General features: G+C 40.9%; 1 protein-coding gene across 2 annotated transcripts in view; it reads left to right on the top strand.

The window, feature by feature from the left end:
- The window catches only part of LOC126277998 (mannose-1-phosphate guanyltransferase alpha-A), a 34,391-nt gene that overhangs the window by 12,787 nt on the left and 4,728 nt on the right, over positions 1–16,876 (top strand). The window contains exon 5 of one of the 2 annotated variants that reach the window (XM_049977679.1): positions 4,516–4,801. In XM_049977679.1, coding sequence (XP_049833636.1) covers positions 4,516–4,801 — 286 coding nt within the window. The remainder of the gene's footprint in view (positions 1–4,515; positions 4,802–16,876) is intronic. The other variant, XM_049977681.1, reaches the window with a different exon arrangement.

The raw sequence follows: 16,876 nt of genomic DNA on the forward strand, positions 1-16,876 counted from the left end.
TATTGTAGTGTCATCGTCACCGCATTAGCTGTGTGGGGGCAGGCATTATCATGCAGGAGGCTAACAACATTGAATAACATGTCTCGGCATTTTGACTTGATGGCTTGTCTGCAGTTCTGTAAAGTAAATAAAGCATTCATTTCCGCAATCATTTCTGGTGTGATGACATGATGAGCCTGTCCAACACAAGCATTATCTTCCAGTGACTCATGCTCCTGAAGGAATAGTTGCACCATTCCACAACACGTGAATGACTCAGACTGTACTCACCGTACACTGCCTTCATCCGTCAATACATTTCATGGCCTCCAATTCCATTCACCGCCAAAAATCAAATCACTCCTCGTTGTTCCTGCTTACTCACCGGCATGTTCGGTAGTGGACGACAGCTTGTGAGACCACTTTCTCTTCGGCGTGAAAGCACACTGGCACTATGCAACATCAAATGGTGCACATACGTCAGTCTCTCTACTACCAATAGATTGCGCCACCATACCCGCAGTTACGTGGTGCCACCTTACATATAAGGCAATGGTAGATGCCTTAACCAGGTTTCATTTTAATGAATCTCAGATATTTTTAATTGTTGCAGTACTGTATTTTCAGTAGTATAAAAAATAAACACTATGTACTAAATCATGTGTGTGTATGGACTTACATTACTTAAAAAGTGAATCTATAATGCAAAAAAAGTTAATAAATATCATTGTGCAAGCATTGAATAAACTACATGGATGTACAGGTGTGCAGACAATCATTCTTCGTGTGAACCATTTGCGATTAGAACAGGGGATAAGTCAGAGAGGACCCAGATTTGTAGGTGTATAAGAGCTGATAAAAGGGAAACAGTAGTTGTGAGGCAGGGCTTTTAGCCTGTCACCAATGTTATTCAGCCCGTACGTTGAGCAAGCAGTAAAGAAAACCACAAGGGGACCTAAAGTTCAGAGAGAAGTATAAAAACTTCTTCTTCAGTGGTGCTGCACCCCTTGGTGAGCCTTGACTCCTTCAATGACCTTCCTTCACATTTCTCAGTTGCTTGCTGCTCTTTTCCACCCCTGGATTCCCTTGCCTAACTGAATGGATCACACCTTTCATCATTTTTTGAATTCTATCCTCTGCCATTCTCTCCACATGACCTAGCCATCGTATTTGCTGTGATTTCACAAATTTTACTATGTTCAGACCTTGTATTAACACTTGTAATTTGGCATTGTAGTGTATTTATCAGCCTCCTTCCTCCCTTATTGTCCCATAGATTTTGTTTAATATTTTCTGCTCAAAGGTTCTTACTACATTTTTGCCATGTTTTGTCAATGTCCACACCTCTGACCCGTATGTGATAACTGGGCAGACTAGGAAGTTACGTATTAGCAGTTTTGTTTTTCTTGTAACAAGGCTATTTTCGAAAAGTTGCATATTTGCAAAGTAAGCTCTGTTTCCTGCTTGTACTCTTTCCCTTATAGCCTTTACAATACTGTTGTCATTTGTTATTAGGGCTCCCAAGTAGTTAAAAGAGGACACCCTTTGAAGCATTTCCCATTGATGTGTAGGTCTTTGGGGTTCTTCTGGCCTCAGATTGTGACATTACCATATATTTTGTTTTGTTTTCATTTACTAGAAGGCCAATTTTTAAGGCTTCTGCTTCCATCGCTTGGTATGTTTTTTGGAGTGTAATGATATTTCTTCATACTATAGCAATGTCATCAGTGTATTCACATATCTGGCTAGTTTTCATAAATATGGTGCCCCTTTTGTTGATTGTATTTACCACACACACTTGCTGGTTTATGCTGCCAAAAGCTTGTTTGAAGTCGATGAGTAAGAAATGCAGATCTACATCATACTCATAGAACTTTTCCATTATTTTTCATATCACAAATATTTGATCTGTTGTTCCTCTGTCTGGTTGAAAGCTGTACTGATATTCCCTTATCTGCACACTTCTGTATCCTTTCGTTTAATATACTTGTGGAGATCTTACGTGCTGTGCTTAGGAGTGATACACTTCTATAGTTTTCACCTGCTGTTCTGTCCCCTTTCTTGTAAATAAGGATTACTATTAAAGTTTTCCATTTATATGGCATAGTTCCTGTTTCCTCTATATCTTATACTAACGTGTACAATTTATTTATTACAGCCTCACCACCAGTTTTGATTAATTCGGGGATTACGCTGTCTTTCCCAGGGGTTGGATTGTTTTTTGACTTATGGACAGCCTGGGAGACCTCTTGTAGTGTTGGCTTTCTTGCCTCATTGGCATCATTGTCTACTTCCAGCTCCAGTCTATCCTTCTGTGCAGCTGTCTCTTCATCTTCTAGGCTGGTGCTTAGTGCATCTGTGAAATACTCTGCCCATCTTCCCATTATCTGTTCTTCCTCTCTTATCATTTTCCCATCTTTACTGGAATGTGCCATATTTTTGGTTGGAATCTGTTCTTGATTTTGCCTACAGCATGATAGAACTTCTTATTTCACTCTGTTCCTTTAACTCTTCTAGTTCTTGAAGTTCCTTCGCAGTCCACTCTCTTCTCTTTCTCTTGCACAGTCTGTTAGCTCTTCTCCTTAATTCTTTATATTGTTACACATTATTTCTGGTTTCTCTCTGTAGCAATTTTGTTCTTGCCCTGTTCTTTTCCTCTGTTGTTGACCTGCAATATTCGTCAAACCATTCCTTGGTTCTTCTGTACCTTCTTATGCCTACTATTTCTTCTGCAGCATCTTTAATGGCTTTTTCAGTCCTGCTCCACCTTTCGCCTGCTCCTACTGTGGTCTCTCCATTGCTCAACTTTCTGCGTAGTGTTACTTGGTATTTTTTTACTTCATCGGGGGATTTTCTGTTGGTCAGTAATCCATTTCATCTTCTTTCCTTTTTTTTGTTGCCATTTGTTAGTGACAGTTTCGCTCTCAAAACTGATTTTATCACAAAGTGGTCTGAGTCACAGTTTGGTCTTACAGCTCCATACACCCAGGACTCACGTGGAGTGGTGTGCAACCACTAAACCATGGTCAGTCTGATTGACTACTCCATTGACTGTAGACTTCCAAGTACCCAGATGGATCCTTTTGTGTGGGAAGCAGGTACTTTTAATAATCATATTATTCCTTGCTGCAAATTGGCATAGTAAGCCTCTTTTCTCATTATTTTCTTCTTTGTGTAGTGAATATTTTCCAGAAACTCCATATGGATGTTCATTCCCCCCATTTTTGCATTAAAATCTCCTATTACTAGCATCAGGTCATATTTAGGTACTGTGCAGCATACCTTTCCACGTCTTCGTAGAGCCATTCTTTAATTATATCCTCTTTTTCCTCTGTAGGCACAAGTGAATTCACTGTTGATATATTCCTAAATTTCCCTCTTACTCTAAGTCTGCACATCCTTTCATTTATGGGTTCAGATTCTAATAGGCTTTTCCTAACTTCCGTAGTTATAAACTCTGTTTCAAGTTGAGCTGTTCTTTCTTCTAGTCCACTATATACCAGTGAGTACTCAGGTTTATCTATCTGCCCATGTCCTTGCCATCTAATTGGCTGTAGCCTTACGTCGCCATACTTGGCTATTTCTTTCATTTTTCCAGGCTGAAGCATTGTCCTCACATTCCATGATTCTAGTGTCAGATCCTTTATGCATTTCTTGTGCTGGGGTTGTGATGCATATTTTCCATACAGTTTCCAGAGTTTCTGTTGAATTTCTGTAAAGCTGTAAGGGAAACCACAAAGAGAACTGTGGAGAGGAAACTAACATCCAGGGAGTGGTATAAAATCTTTGACGTTGCTGATGTCATTCTGACAGAGATGGCAAAGGACTTTGAAGATCAACTGAACAGAATAGATAATTTATTGAAAAGGTTTATAAGATAAACATTGACACAAGTAAAAGTAGGTGAACATAGTGTAGTCTAATTAAATCAGGCGATGGTGAGGGAATTGCATCAGGAAATTACACACTAAAAGTAATACATGAGCTTAGTTATTTGAGCAGTTAAAAAACTGATAATGGATCACGTAGTGAGGATGTAAAATGTCGAATGGCAATAGCAAGAAAAGTATTTATGAAGAAGAGGAATTTGTTAAACTTAGTGTTAGGGAGTCTTTTTCTGAAGAATTGAGGACGACCATTATTATCTACATGTTTGTGGTCCAGCCTCTGTGTATAAGAATACAAATACTTTACGTATTTCTACAAAATGGAAATTTATTTTGATATGTATGAAAAGTACTAAGTACGAGGTGCACTGGACATGGACATGCGTTGTAACTAAAAAGAACAATGTTAATATGGTGTAACCAATTTTCTGCCAGTAATTGACCTAATTTCAGTAATTTAGAAGAAAAGTTGTAGCAAAAGGGGTGACGGCATGTGCTCAATGCACAATAAAAGTCTTTTTCTGTAAGTTATATATTTATTATTTTACACATGAAAACATTTCGGCAAGCTGTTTACCTATTCCACATTTGTTGTTTATATTTTCTGTCAGAATCGATGTGAATATATAAATATTATTTAATCTTTTAGCAGTGAAGACAATGGTGGTGGCAATGGCAGGAGTGGAGAACTGGCAGTGATTCAGCTTGAAAGGGATATACTAATGGCACAAGCGGGCGGTGGTCGTCTGTTTGCTCTCCAGACATCACGATGGTGGTCACAGCTGAAGACAGCGGGATCTGCCATCTATGCAAACCGCCACTATCTTGAACTATATCGCACCCGAAGGAGAGACAGGCTTGCTGGGCCAGGACGTTGTACCATCCTTGGTGATGTCCACATCCACCCTTCTGCCACTGTACACCCTACAGCAGTGGTGAGTTGTGTTATTTTTATTGTGCAGTCTGATTCACTTATAATTTTTGCTAGATTGTAGCTGGCTTCTTTATACAATCTTCTGGCAGCCTATAAAAAACCTCTCTCTCCACACACACACACACACACACACACACACACACACACACACACACACACACACTCACTCTAGGCAGATTGTCATGTATCTGCATTCCATTAGATGTGCTGGCAAGAGAGAACTGTCTAATACTCAGATAGGTTTAAATGTTAGACAGAATAGCTGCCGCTTGTTAAGTAGCACACCCTTGACATAGTGAAGCTCATAAAAATAGCTTGGCCATTTTGCATAAATGCATTCTTGTTCTCAGCATCATGTGAGTGAACTCTTTGTTTCAAAGGGGCAGCCACCTTGGTTTGTTGTCCTTTGCTGGGCTGTGCACTTCATTGCATGGAACATTGTGTATAAGCTTTGGCACAGTTATAGTTGACTCGCTACACTGCAGGAAGTGTGGCTATACAGGCTGGTTGGTATGTAATGTTTCTTACAGAATCTTAAGGTAACTGTTTGGTAAAAAGTGTTTACTATTGTGAATCTTCTAGCATATTTCATGGTGATCTAGCTGTTTCATTAATGGTCAAAATTACTGTGGTCTTTCTAAATTAACCTATCACACAAAATTAGAATAGACTGCAATGAAAAAGAGGAGTCACTGTGAGATTACATGTGCCACAGTTTATGTCGAACATTGCTGCATATGAAACATTGCTAAAATATTGAATTTTTATTTAAACTAGAGATCAGTATTGATCTCCAGCCTTGAGCAAATGGATTGTATGTAGTGCACTCACTTCTGTCTCTCTCACACACAAATGATACTGTGAGAATGAAGTATTCATAACATCCCTCATATCTCCTAAGCAGTTTGAGATATTGAAATGAGTTTTTGGCAAATGATAGTATGCTAACAGGAAAGTATTTTACCATATAGTGAATATGTACAACTTCCATATCTGCTGTGGTGTATGTGTAACTGCAGATTTTTTTGATGAAATACCGTTATGTAATTTTTTAAGGACCATCAGTAGCTGGTGAAATGAGAATTACTATGGATTTTCAACAACTTGAGTGAGGAATTACAGTTTTTAACCTACTAACCTGACTTGTCCTCAGTCGTTTAATTATACACTGCTGTCCTATTCGGTGAGGTGACTGCTTGCAGCTGCTACCATTGTCCCATCCCCTGCCACACTGTATTTCAGATCTACTGTGATTTACAAGTAACTGCAGTGTTTTTTCAATGAAATAATGCACACTACAATGAGATCTGTCATGCACTAGTACAACCAGACTTAAATTGAAATTCTGAAAATGAAGTATAGAAAGTTAAATTTAGTTCTTATCAGGATATCAATGGTAAGCATTGAAAATCTTGTAACTCCATTTTGCTAAATTTTACAGGAGAAGCAAAACCAGTTTTTTTAAAAATATATAAAGTGATTCGGGTAAAGTACATACATATATAATTATTTAGTAGAAGCCCAGTTACTGACATATTAGAGAAATCTATACACTTTCTGATCTATCTTTGTTAGATCTGGAATTACAAGGTTCTGATAGCCAAAATAGAGAGGATATAAAATATAGACTGGAAATGGCAAGGAAAGCGTTTCTGAAGAAGAGAAATATGTTGTCATTGAGTATAGATTTAAGTTTTAAGTGCCAGGAAGCCTTTTTCAGAAAATATTCGTATGGAATGTAGCCACATATGGAAATGAAACATGGACAATAAATAGTTTAGACAAGAAGAGAATCGAGGCTTTCGAATTGTACTACAGAAGAATGCTGAAGATTAGATGGATAGGTCACGCACTAACGAGGAGGCACTGAATTGTACTGGGGAGAAGAGGAATTTGTAGCATAACTTGACTAGGAGAAGGGATGGATTGGTAGGACATGTTCTGAGGGATCACTAATTTAATATTGAAGGGCAGCATGGAGGGTACAAATCGTAGAGGGAGACCAAGAGATGAGTACACTAAGCAGATTCAGAAGAATGTAGGTTGCAGTAGGTACTTCGAGATGCAGAAATTTGCACAGGATAGGATAGCATGGAGAGTAGCATGAAACCAGTCTTTTGACTGAAGACAACAACAACAACAACAACAACACAGACAAATGGAGTTATGAGGTTTTCACTGCCTACCATCGGTATTTAAAATCACATTTTGATAAAATATGGAAATTGAAAATGAAAACATTATTATAATAATACAAATATATACTGTGCTTGACACAGGCATATGCCAGTTACGGTTATCTGATCTTTGTAGAAGACACTGTAGAGTGTGTTCACACCTCAGTTTTAGATGATTTTTTAAAATTAGACCTTAATGCTTTACCGAGTGCTCACATGATTCCTGATAACTACCTAGCAGTTTACATTTCAAGTCCACATTAATTAAAAAAAAAAAAAAAAAAAAACAAAAAACAAACTTATGTTTTACGTGACTACTTCTGTGACATTTTTGGGCCCTGAATGTCTACATCTACATTTATACTCTGCAAGCCACCCAACGGTGTGTGGCGGAGGGCACTTTACATGCCACTGTCATTACCTCCCTTTTCTGTTCCAGTCGCGTATGGTTCACGGGAAGAACGACTGTCTGAAAGCCTCAGTGCGCGCTTGACTCTCTCTAATTTTACATTCGTGATCTCCTCGGGAGGTATAAGTAGTGGGAAGCAATATATTCGATACCTCATCCAGAAACGCACCCTCTCGAAACCTGGCGAGCTAGCTACACCACGATGCAGAGCGCCTCTCTTGCAGAGTCTGCCACTTGAGTTTGCTAAACATCTCCATAACGCTATCACAGTTACCAAATAACCCTGTGACAAAACACGCCGCTCTTCTTTGGTACAGTACGGATCCCACACTGATGAGCAATACTCAAGTGTAGGTCGAACAAGTGTCTTGTAAGCCACCTCCTTTGTTGATGGACTCTCCCAATGAATCTCAGCCTGGTACCTGCATTACCAACAATTAATTTTATACGATCATTCCACTTCAAATCGTTGCGCACGCATACTCCCAGATATTTTACAGAAGTAACTGCTACCAGTGTTTGTTCTGCTATCATATAATCATACAATAAAGGATCCTTCTTTCTATGTATTCGCAATACATTACATTTGTCAATGTTAAAGGTCAGTTGCCACTCCCTGCACCAAGTGCCTATATGCTGCAGATCTTCCTTCATTTCGCTACAATTTTCTAATGCTGCAACTTCTCTGCATACTACAGCTTCATCCGCGAAAAGCCGCATGGAACTTCCGACACTATCATATATATTGTGAAAAGCAATGGTCCCATAACACTCCCCTGTGGCACGCCAGAGTTACCTTAACGTCTGTAGACGTCTCTCCATTGATAACAACATGCTGTGTTCTGTTTGCTAAAAACTCTTCAAACCAGCCACACAGCTGGTCTGATATTCCGTAGGCTCTTACTTTGTTTATCAGGCAACAGTGCGGAACTGTATCGAACGCCCTCCGGAAGTCAAGGAAATTAGCATCTACCTGGGAGCCCGTATCTAATATTTTCTGGGTCTCATGAACAAATAAAGCGAGTTGGGTCTCACATGATCGCTGTTTCCGGAATCCATGTTGATTCCTACAGAGTAGATTCTGGGTTTCCAAAAACGACATGATACGCAAGCAAAAAACATGTTCTAAAATTCTACAACAGATCGACGTCAGAGATATAGGTCTATAGTTTTGTGCATCTGCTCGATGACCCTTCTTGAAGATTGGGACTACCTGTGCTCTTTCCCAATCATTAGGAACCTTACGTTCCTCTAGAGACTTGAGGTACACGGCTGTTAGAAGGGGGGCAAGTTCTTTCACATACTCTGTGTAGAATCGAATTGGTATCCCGTCAGGTCCATGGGACTTTCCTCTATTGAGTGATTTCAGTTGCTTTTCTATTCCTTGGACACTTATTTCGATGTCAGCCATTTTTTCATTTGTGCGAGGATTTAGAGAAGGAACTGCAGTGCGGTCTTCCTCTGTGAAACAGCTTTGGAAAAAGGTGTTTAGTATTTCAGCTTTACGCGTGTCATCCTCTGTTTCAATGCCATCATCATCCCAGAGTGTCTGGATATGCTGTTTCGAGACACTTACTGATTTAACGTAAGACCAGAACTTCCTAGGATTTTCTGTCAAGTCGGTACATAAAATTTTACTTTCGAATTCACTGAACGCTTCACGCATAGCCCTCCTTATGCTAACTTTGACATCGGTTAGGTTCTGTTTGCCTGAGAGGTTTTGACTGCATTTAAACTTGGAGTGAATCTCTCTTTGCTTTCGCAGTAGTTTTCTAACTTTGTTGTTGAACCACAGTGGGTTTTTCCCGTCCTTCACAGTTTTGTACCTGTCTAAAACGCGTTTTACAATTGCCTTAAACTTTTTCCATAAACACTCAACATTGTCAGTGTAGGAACAGAAATTTTCGTTTTGATCTGTTAGGTAGTCTGAAATCTGCCTTCTATTACTCTTGCTAAACAGATAAACCTTCCTCCCCTTTTTTATATTCCTATTAACTTCCATATTCAGGGATGTTGCAACGGCCTTATCATCACTGATTCCCTGTTCTGCAAATACAGAGTCGAAAAGTTCGGGTCTGTTTGTTATCAGCAGGTCCAAGATGTTATCTCCACGAGTCGGTTCTCTGTTTAATTGCTCGAGGTAATTGTCAGATAGTGCACTCAGTATAATGTCACTCTATGCTCTGTCCCTACCACCCGTCCTAAACATCTGAGTGCCCCAGTCTATATCTGGTAAATTGAAATCTCCACCTAAGACTATAACATGCTGAGAAAATTTATGTGAAATGTATTCCAAATTTTCTCTCAGTTGTTCTGCCACTAATGCTGCTGAGTCGCGAGGTCGGTGAGAGGAGCCAATTATTAACCTAGCTCGGATGTTGAGTGTAACCTCCACTCATAATAATTCATGGGAACTATCCGCTTCTACTTCACTACAGGATAAACTACTACTAACAGCGACAAACACGCCACTACCGATTGCATGCAATATATCCTTTTGAAACACCGTCTGTGCCTTTGTAAAAATTTTGTCAGAATTTATCTCTGGCTTCAGCCAGCTTTCTGTACCTATAACAGTTTCAGCTTTGGTGCTTTCTATCTGCACTTAAAGTTCCAGTACTTTACCAATACAGCTTCGACAGTTTACAATTACAATACCGATTGTTGCTTGGTCCCCGCATGTCCTGACTTTGCCCCGTTCCCTTAGAGGCTGTTGCCCTTTCTGTACTTGCCCAAGGCCATCTAACCTAAAAAACCGGCCAGTCCATGCCACACAACCCCTGCTACCCGTGTAGCCAATTTCTGCGTGTAGTGGACTCCTGACCTATCCAGCAGAACCCGGAACCCCACCACCCTATGGCACAAGTCGAGGAATCTTCAGCCCACATGGTCAGCCTCTGATTCAGACCCTCCACTCGGCTCTGTACCAAAGGTCCGCAGTCAGTCCTGTCGACGATGCTGCAGATGGTGAGCTCTGCTTTCATCCCGCTAGCGAGACTGGCAGTCTTCACCAAATCAGATAGCTGCCAGAAGCCAGAGAGTATTTCCTCCGATCCGTAGCGACACACATCATTGGTGCCGACATGAACGACCACCTCCAGATGGGTACACCCTAAAACGGGATGCTACAACTCTCAAATGCTATACTACGCCCGAAATTTATGAATTAAACAATGCAAGTACCAAAAACACGCAAAGAAATTAAGAATTAAACGTCTTCAACGAGCCCCCAAATTGTTAGACTGTTGTCTGAAGGTCCAGTGTGTGCACCATTGCTGGACACAGGCATCTATGAATATAATGTTCCTATATAAATTTTAGGATGCCAGGTATTTTTATGCATTTTATACATTTCTTGTTAAAAATTACTTCACCATGATTTTTATTTTCGTTGCACAGTACTTTCTTTTGACAAGAAATAATTTAGACCATTCACTAGTTTTCTGGATTCTTCTGTCATTTGTTTTTTTTTGGGAAGAAAATACAGTAGAGCTGAATAATCTTAGGAAAAATTATAGCTGTAGTTTCCCATTGCTTTCTGCTGTTATATCAGCACAGCCGGGCCATTTTGGTTGATGTTATATGGCCACGTGTGTCAATCATCTCGACTGTTGCCCCATAACTACTGAAAAGCCTGCTGCCCCTCATGTTTGGCTGGCCTCTCTGCAGACACCCCTCCAGTGTGGTTGCACCTATGGTTCAGCTGCTTTTACTGCTGAGGCACGCAACCCTCCCCACCAATGGCAAGGTCCATGACTCATGGTTTATGTACATAAATACAAGTGTATTAATCAATTACGGCATGCATAATGAAATAATCGGTTTTATCTTGATTTATAACAGTTTATATCTGCTTCCAATAATTTACACTATGCAGCTACTTTGGGACTTTAAGGAACTAGGTGTTTCATTCACTAGTTACAGACATTTACTTATAAGAAATGATTTTAATTTTGTTTTCAGTGAGTCCACAGCATGTACTTCTCTTGATTCCGGCAATCTGTTGTACCACATTGAGCCATAGATATATGGACTATGGTATGTTACTTTTAATTTTGTTCGTGAAATAACTGCCATTATTTTTTCAAACAACAGGAAATTCAGGATGTATTAATGATAATATTATGAAAAGTAACAGTCTGATGAAAATGACAGTTGCTACTCACCATAAAGTAGAGAAGCCAAATCGCAGAAAGGCACAACAAAAAGTTAGTTTTTGGCCTTAGGTTTTGGCCAACAAGGCCTTTGGCAAAAATAGACAACATACACACACGCACACCCTCACGCAAACACAACTCCCAGACACATGACCATAGTCTCTGGCAGCTGGAGCCAGCTGCAAGCAGCAGAGCATTATGGAAGAGGCACCCAGGTGGAGGTATGGCGGACACTCAGGCGGGGAGGGGAAGGGATAGCAGAGTAGGGATGAGGGATGGTTAAGTGCTGCTGGGAGAGTTGGGGATGAGAAGGAGAGTGGGGCAGCTAGATGCAGTCAGAAGATTAGGTAGAGGGCAGGGGGGGGGGGGGGGGGGTAGCAAAACAGGAGAGCAGTAAAAAGACTTGGTATGTTGGTGAAACAGAGGGCAGTGTCGCCCTGGAATGGCAACAAGGTAGGGCTAGATAGGTAAGGACAATGACTAACAAAGGTTGTGGCCAGGAGGGTTATGAGAACATAGGATATATTGCAGAGTGTTCCTACCTGCACAAGATGATATTGGTGGGAAGGATCCAAATGGCACACACAGGCTGTGAAGCAGTCACTGAAATGAAGGGCATGGTGGGCAGCATGCTCAGCAAAAGGATGGTGCACTTGTTTCTTGGCCACAGTTTGTCGCTGGCTATTCATGCAGAAAGACAGCTTGCTGGTTGTCATGCCCATGTAGAATGCAGCACAGTACTCGCAGCTTAGCTTATAGATCACATGACTGGTTTTACAGAACTGTCTGCCTCTGACAGGATAGGTGATATTTGTGACAAGACCGGAGGATGTATGGGACAGGTCTTGCATCTAGGTCTATTACAGGGTTATGAGCCATGAATCTGAACCAGGTGAGGGGTTTTGAATTCTGGATGTTTAGAAAGGACTTGTCTAGAAGACCCATGAATAGGTTGGCATAGGATGGTGCTATGTGGGTGCCCATAGCCGTACCACACATTTGTTTATACATAATGCCTTCAAATGAGAAGTCCAGCCACAGAGGAGCATCCCCCCATGACTCAGTACCACTGAGGATGGCAGCAACTGAATTACATTCTCCAACAGGGTTTCGACTACCTCTCGTATCAGTGAAATGAGAAACGTCCTGCCCGCTATCCTTCCCACTCCTCCCACATTGGTATTCCATTGTCCACCAAACCTATACAACATCCTCGTCTATGCCTACATGACCTCTGCTCCCAACCCCCTGCCTCACAACTCACATCCCCGTAATAGACCTAGATGCAAGACCTGTCCCATACATCCTCCCGCCACCACCTACTCCACTACTACTCACCTATGCCATCAGAGGCAGGGAGACCTGTGAAACCACTCGTGTGATCTACACGCTGAGCAGAAACCACTGTGCTGCTTTCTACATGGGCATGACAACCGCAAGTTGTCTATCTGCATGAATGACCACTGACAAACTGTGGTCAAGAAACGACTGGACCATCTGGATCCTTTCCACTAACACCAGCTTTTCTTAATCGTGCACGTGAGAACACTCTCCGCAATATACCTTATGTTCCCGTAATCCTCCTGGTCTCAACCTTCATTAGTCACTGTCCTCGCCCATCTAGCCCTTCCCTGTTGCCATTCCAGGACTACACAACTCTCTATTTTACTAACATACCCAGTCTTTTTACTTCTCTCCTTTCCCACTAATCCCCCACCTCCCCGCCCCCCTCTTCCCTGCCCTCCGTCTAATCTTCCGACTGCATCTAGCTGCCACACTTTCCACTTTGTCCCTGCATGCTCCCAGCAACACTTAACCATCCCCCTTTCATTATATTCCTCCCCCTCCTTACACCAGCCTCGTCCTCACGCCCCAATCCTGTTCTCTCTCTCATAATGCCCTGTTGCTCGCAGTCTGGCTCGAGCTGCCAGAGACTGTGGTCATGTGTCTGTGAGTTGTGTTTGCATGAGTGTGTGCATGTGTTTATGAGGCCTATTTTTGACAAAGCAGAAAGCTAATTTTCTGACTGTCTTTAAGTTGTGCCTTTCTGTGATTCAGGATCTGTGCTTTATGGTGAGTAGCAACTTTCCTTTTCATTATATTGTTACATTCCATCCTGGATTTTCAATTATTCAATATTGTCAAAAGGATAGATTACTACCTGCCATATAGTGGAAATGATGCCTTTTTGTACGAAAGCTTACTTGTTCAGCAATCTTTTTGTTGCCCCTGTATGTGACTCAACATTTCCACTATATGGTGAGGAGCAATCTAATCTTTTCATTGTATTGTCCTTTTTTCTTGTGTTGTTCTTATGTATTTCATAATATTTTTGTGTATCATCTTGACAGATTAAAAAGAGAGAGATGAAGAGTCTCTAATACAAGGAATGTACAGTGAGATATATATTTGGATAAATCATCACAACAGGTCACCCTGTACCCCAGATCATGTATCAGCTTAACAAACCGCTTTTGTAGCTATAGTATTCTGTTCAAGTGCACATCTGCTGCACAGATATTGCCTGGTTTGTTTCCACGATGCTGCAGAAGTTTCGATGGGAAGCCTTTACACAACACACATATGGTTCCAATCTCCCCCCATGGGATTTCCATATTTTTTGGAACTGTAACTAGTGAATGAAACACCTAGTTCCTTAAAGTCCCAAAGTAGCTGCATAGTGTAAATTATTGGAAGCAGATATAAACTGTTATAAATCAAGATAAAACCGATTATTTCATTATGCATGCCGTAATTGATTAGTACACTTGTATTTATGTACATAAACCATGAGTCATGGACCTTGCCATTGGTGGGGAGGGTTGCGTGCCTCAGCAGTAAAAGCAGCTGAACCATAGGTGCAACCACACTGGAGGGGTGTCTGCAGAGAGGCCAGCCAAACATGAGGGGCAGCAGGCTTTTCAGTAGTTATGGGGCAACAGTCAAGATGATTGACACACGTGGCCATATAACATCAACCAAAATGGCCCTGCTGTGCTGATATAACAGCGGAAAGCAATGGGAAACTACAGCTATAATTTTTCCTGAGATTATTCAGTTCTACTGTATGGTTAAATGATGATGGCATCCTCTTGTGTAAAATATTCCGGATGTGAAATAGTCCTCTATTAGGGTCTCTGAGCAGGAGACATTCAAAAGGATATTGTCATCAGGAGTAACAAAACAAGCCTTCTACAGATCGGAATGTGGAATGTAAGATCCTGAAACCGTGAAGGTAGGATGGAAAATTTAAAAAGGGAAATGGATCGGTTGAAGTTAAATGTAGCAGGGGTTAGTGAAGTTCAGTGGCAGGAGGAACTGAACTTCTGGTTAGGTGAACATAGGGTAATAAATACAAAATCAAATAGGGGTAATGCAGAAGTAAGTTTAATAATAAAAAAGAAAATAGGAATGTTGGGAAGCTACCACGAGCAGCATAGTGAATGCATTATTATAGCCAAGATAGACATGAAGCCCACACCCAACACAGTGGTACAAGTTTATATGCAAACTAGCTCTCCAGGGGATGACACCCAGATGCAGCCTTAATTATCTCTCTCATCTTGGCTTGTTATTGACAGTTCAACTGATGCCCATTACACTTTAAGCATTTTTTCTTTTATTTTGTTGGATCTCTTGACTACAAGTCATTCTTCACTCTGCAGCTGTCTTCGCCCTTAACTGGATTGGCAAGAGTTGAATGAAGATGGAGCTTCTTGTGCCATTGCTGAGCCCTGGAAGACCACTTGTCTTCTCTGTCCTATGTACTTCTCCAGTCTATATACTTTTACTTCCATGTGAATGGTTTTTTCAGCTCTGGCATCAGTATTGCCATCAGTGCCTCACTTTTACCACTATAAGTGCTTTCCCTACATACATGGAAGAATCCCGGAGATACTAAAAGGTATCAGATAGATTATATAATGGTAAGACAGAGATTTAGGAACCAGTTTTTAAACTGTAAGGCATTTCCAGGGGCAGATGTGGACTCTGACCACAATCTATTGGTTATGAACTGCAGATTAAAATTGAAGAAACTGCAAAAGGTGGGAATTTAAGGAGATGAGACCTGGATAAACTGACTAAACCAGAGGTTGTACAGAGTTTCAGGGAGAGTATAAGGGAACAATTGACAGCAGTGGGGGAAAAAAGTACAGTAGAAGAAGAATGGGTAGCTCTGAGGGATGAAGTAGTGAAGGCAGCAGAGGATCAAGTAGGTAAAAAGACGAGGGCTAGTAGAAATCCTTGGGTAACAGAAGAAATATTGAATTTAATCGATGAAAGGAGAAAATATAAAAATGCAGTAAATGAAGCAGGCAAAAAGGAATACAAACGTCTCAAAAATGAGATCGACAGGAAGTGCAAAATAGCTAAGCAGGGATGGCTAAAGGACAAATGTAAGGATGTAGAGGCTTATCTCACTAGGGGTAAGATAGGTACTGCCTCCAGGAAAATTAGAGAGACCTTTGGAGAAAAGAGAACCACTTGTTTGAACATCAAGAGCTCAGATGGAAATCCAGTTCTAACCAAAGAAGGGAAAGCAGAAAGATGGAAGGAGTGTATAGAGAGTCTATACAAGGGCGATGTACTTGAGGCAATATTATAGAAATGGAAGAGAATGTAGATGAAGACGAAATGGGAGATACGATACTGCGTGAAGAGTTTGACAGAGCACTGAAAGATCTGAGTCGCAACAAAGCTCCGGGTGTAGACAACATTCCATTAGAACTACTGACAGCTTTGGGAGAGCCGGTCCTGACAAAACTCTACCATCTGGTGAGCAAGATGTATGAGACAGGCTAAATACCCTCAGACTTCAAAAAGAATATAATAATTCCAATCCCAAAGAAAGCAGGTGTAGACAGATGTGAAAATTACCGAACAATCAGTTTAATAAGCCATAGCTGCAAAATACTAACGCGAATTCTTTACAGACGAATGGAAAAACTGATAGAAGTCGACATCGGGGAAGATCAGTTTGGATTCCGTAGAAATATTGGAACACGTGAGGCAATACTGACCTTATGACTTATCTTAGAATATAGATTAAGGAAAGGCAAACCTACGTTTCTAGCATTTGTAGACTTAGAGAAAGCATTTGACAATGTTGTGTGGAATACTCTCTTTCAAATTCTAAAGGTGGCAGGGGTAAAATACAGGGAGCGAAAGGCTATTTACAATTTGTACAGAAACCAGAAGGCAGTTATGAGTCAAGGGACATGAAAGGAAGCAGTGGTTGGGAAGGGAGTGAGGCAGGGTTGTAGCCTCTCCCCAATGTTATTCAGTCTGTATATTGAGCAAGCAGAGTAAAGGAAACAAAAGAAAAATTTGGA

This window comes from Schistocerca gregaria, chromosome 6 (genome assembly GCF_023897955.1).
Source record: "Schistocerca gregaria isolate iqSchGreg1 chromosome 6, iqSchGreg1.2, whole genome shotgun sequence".
Lineage (NCBI taxonomy): Eukaryota > Metazoa > Arthropoda > Insecta > Orthoptera > Acrididae > Schistocerca > Schistocerca gregaria.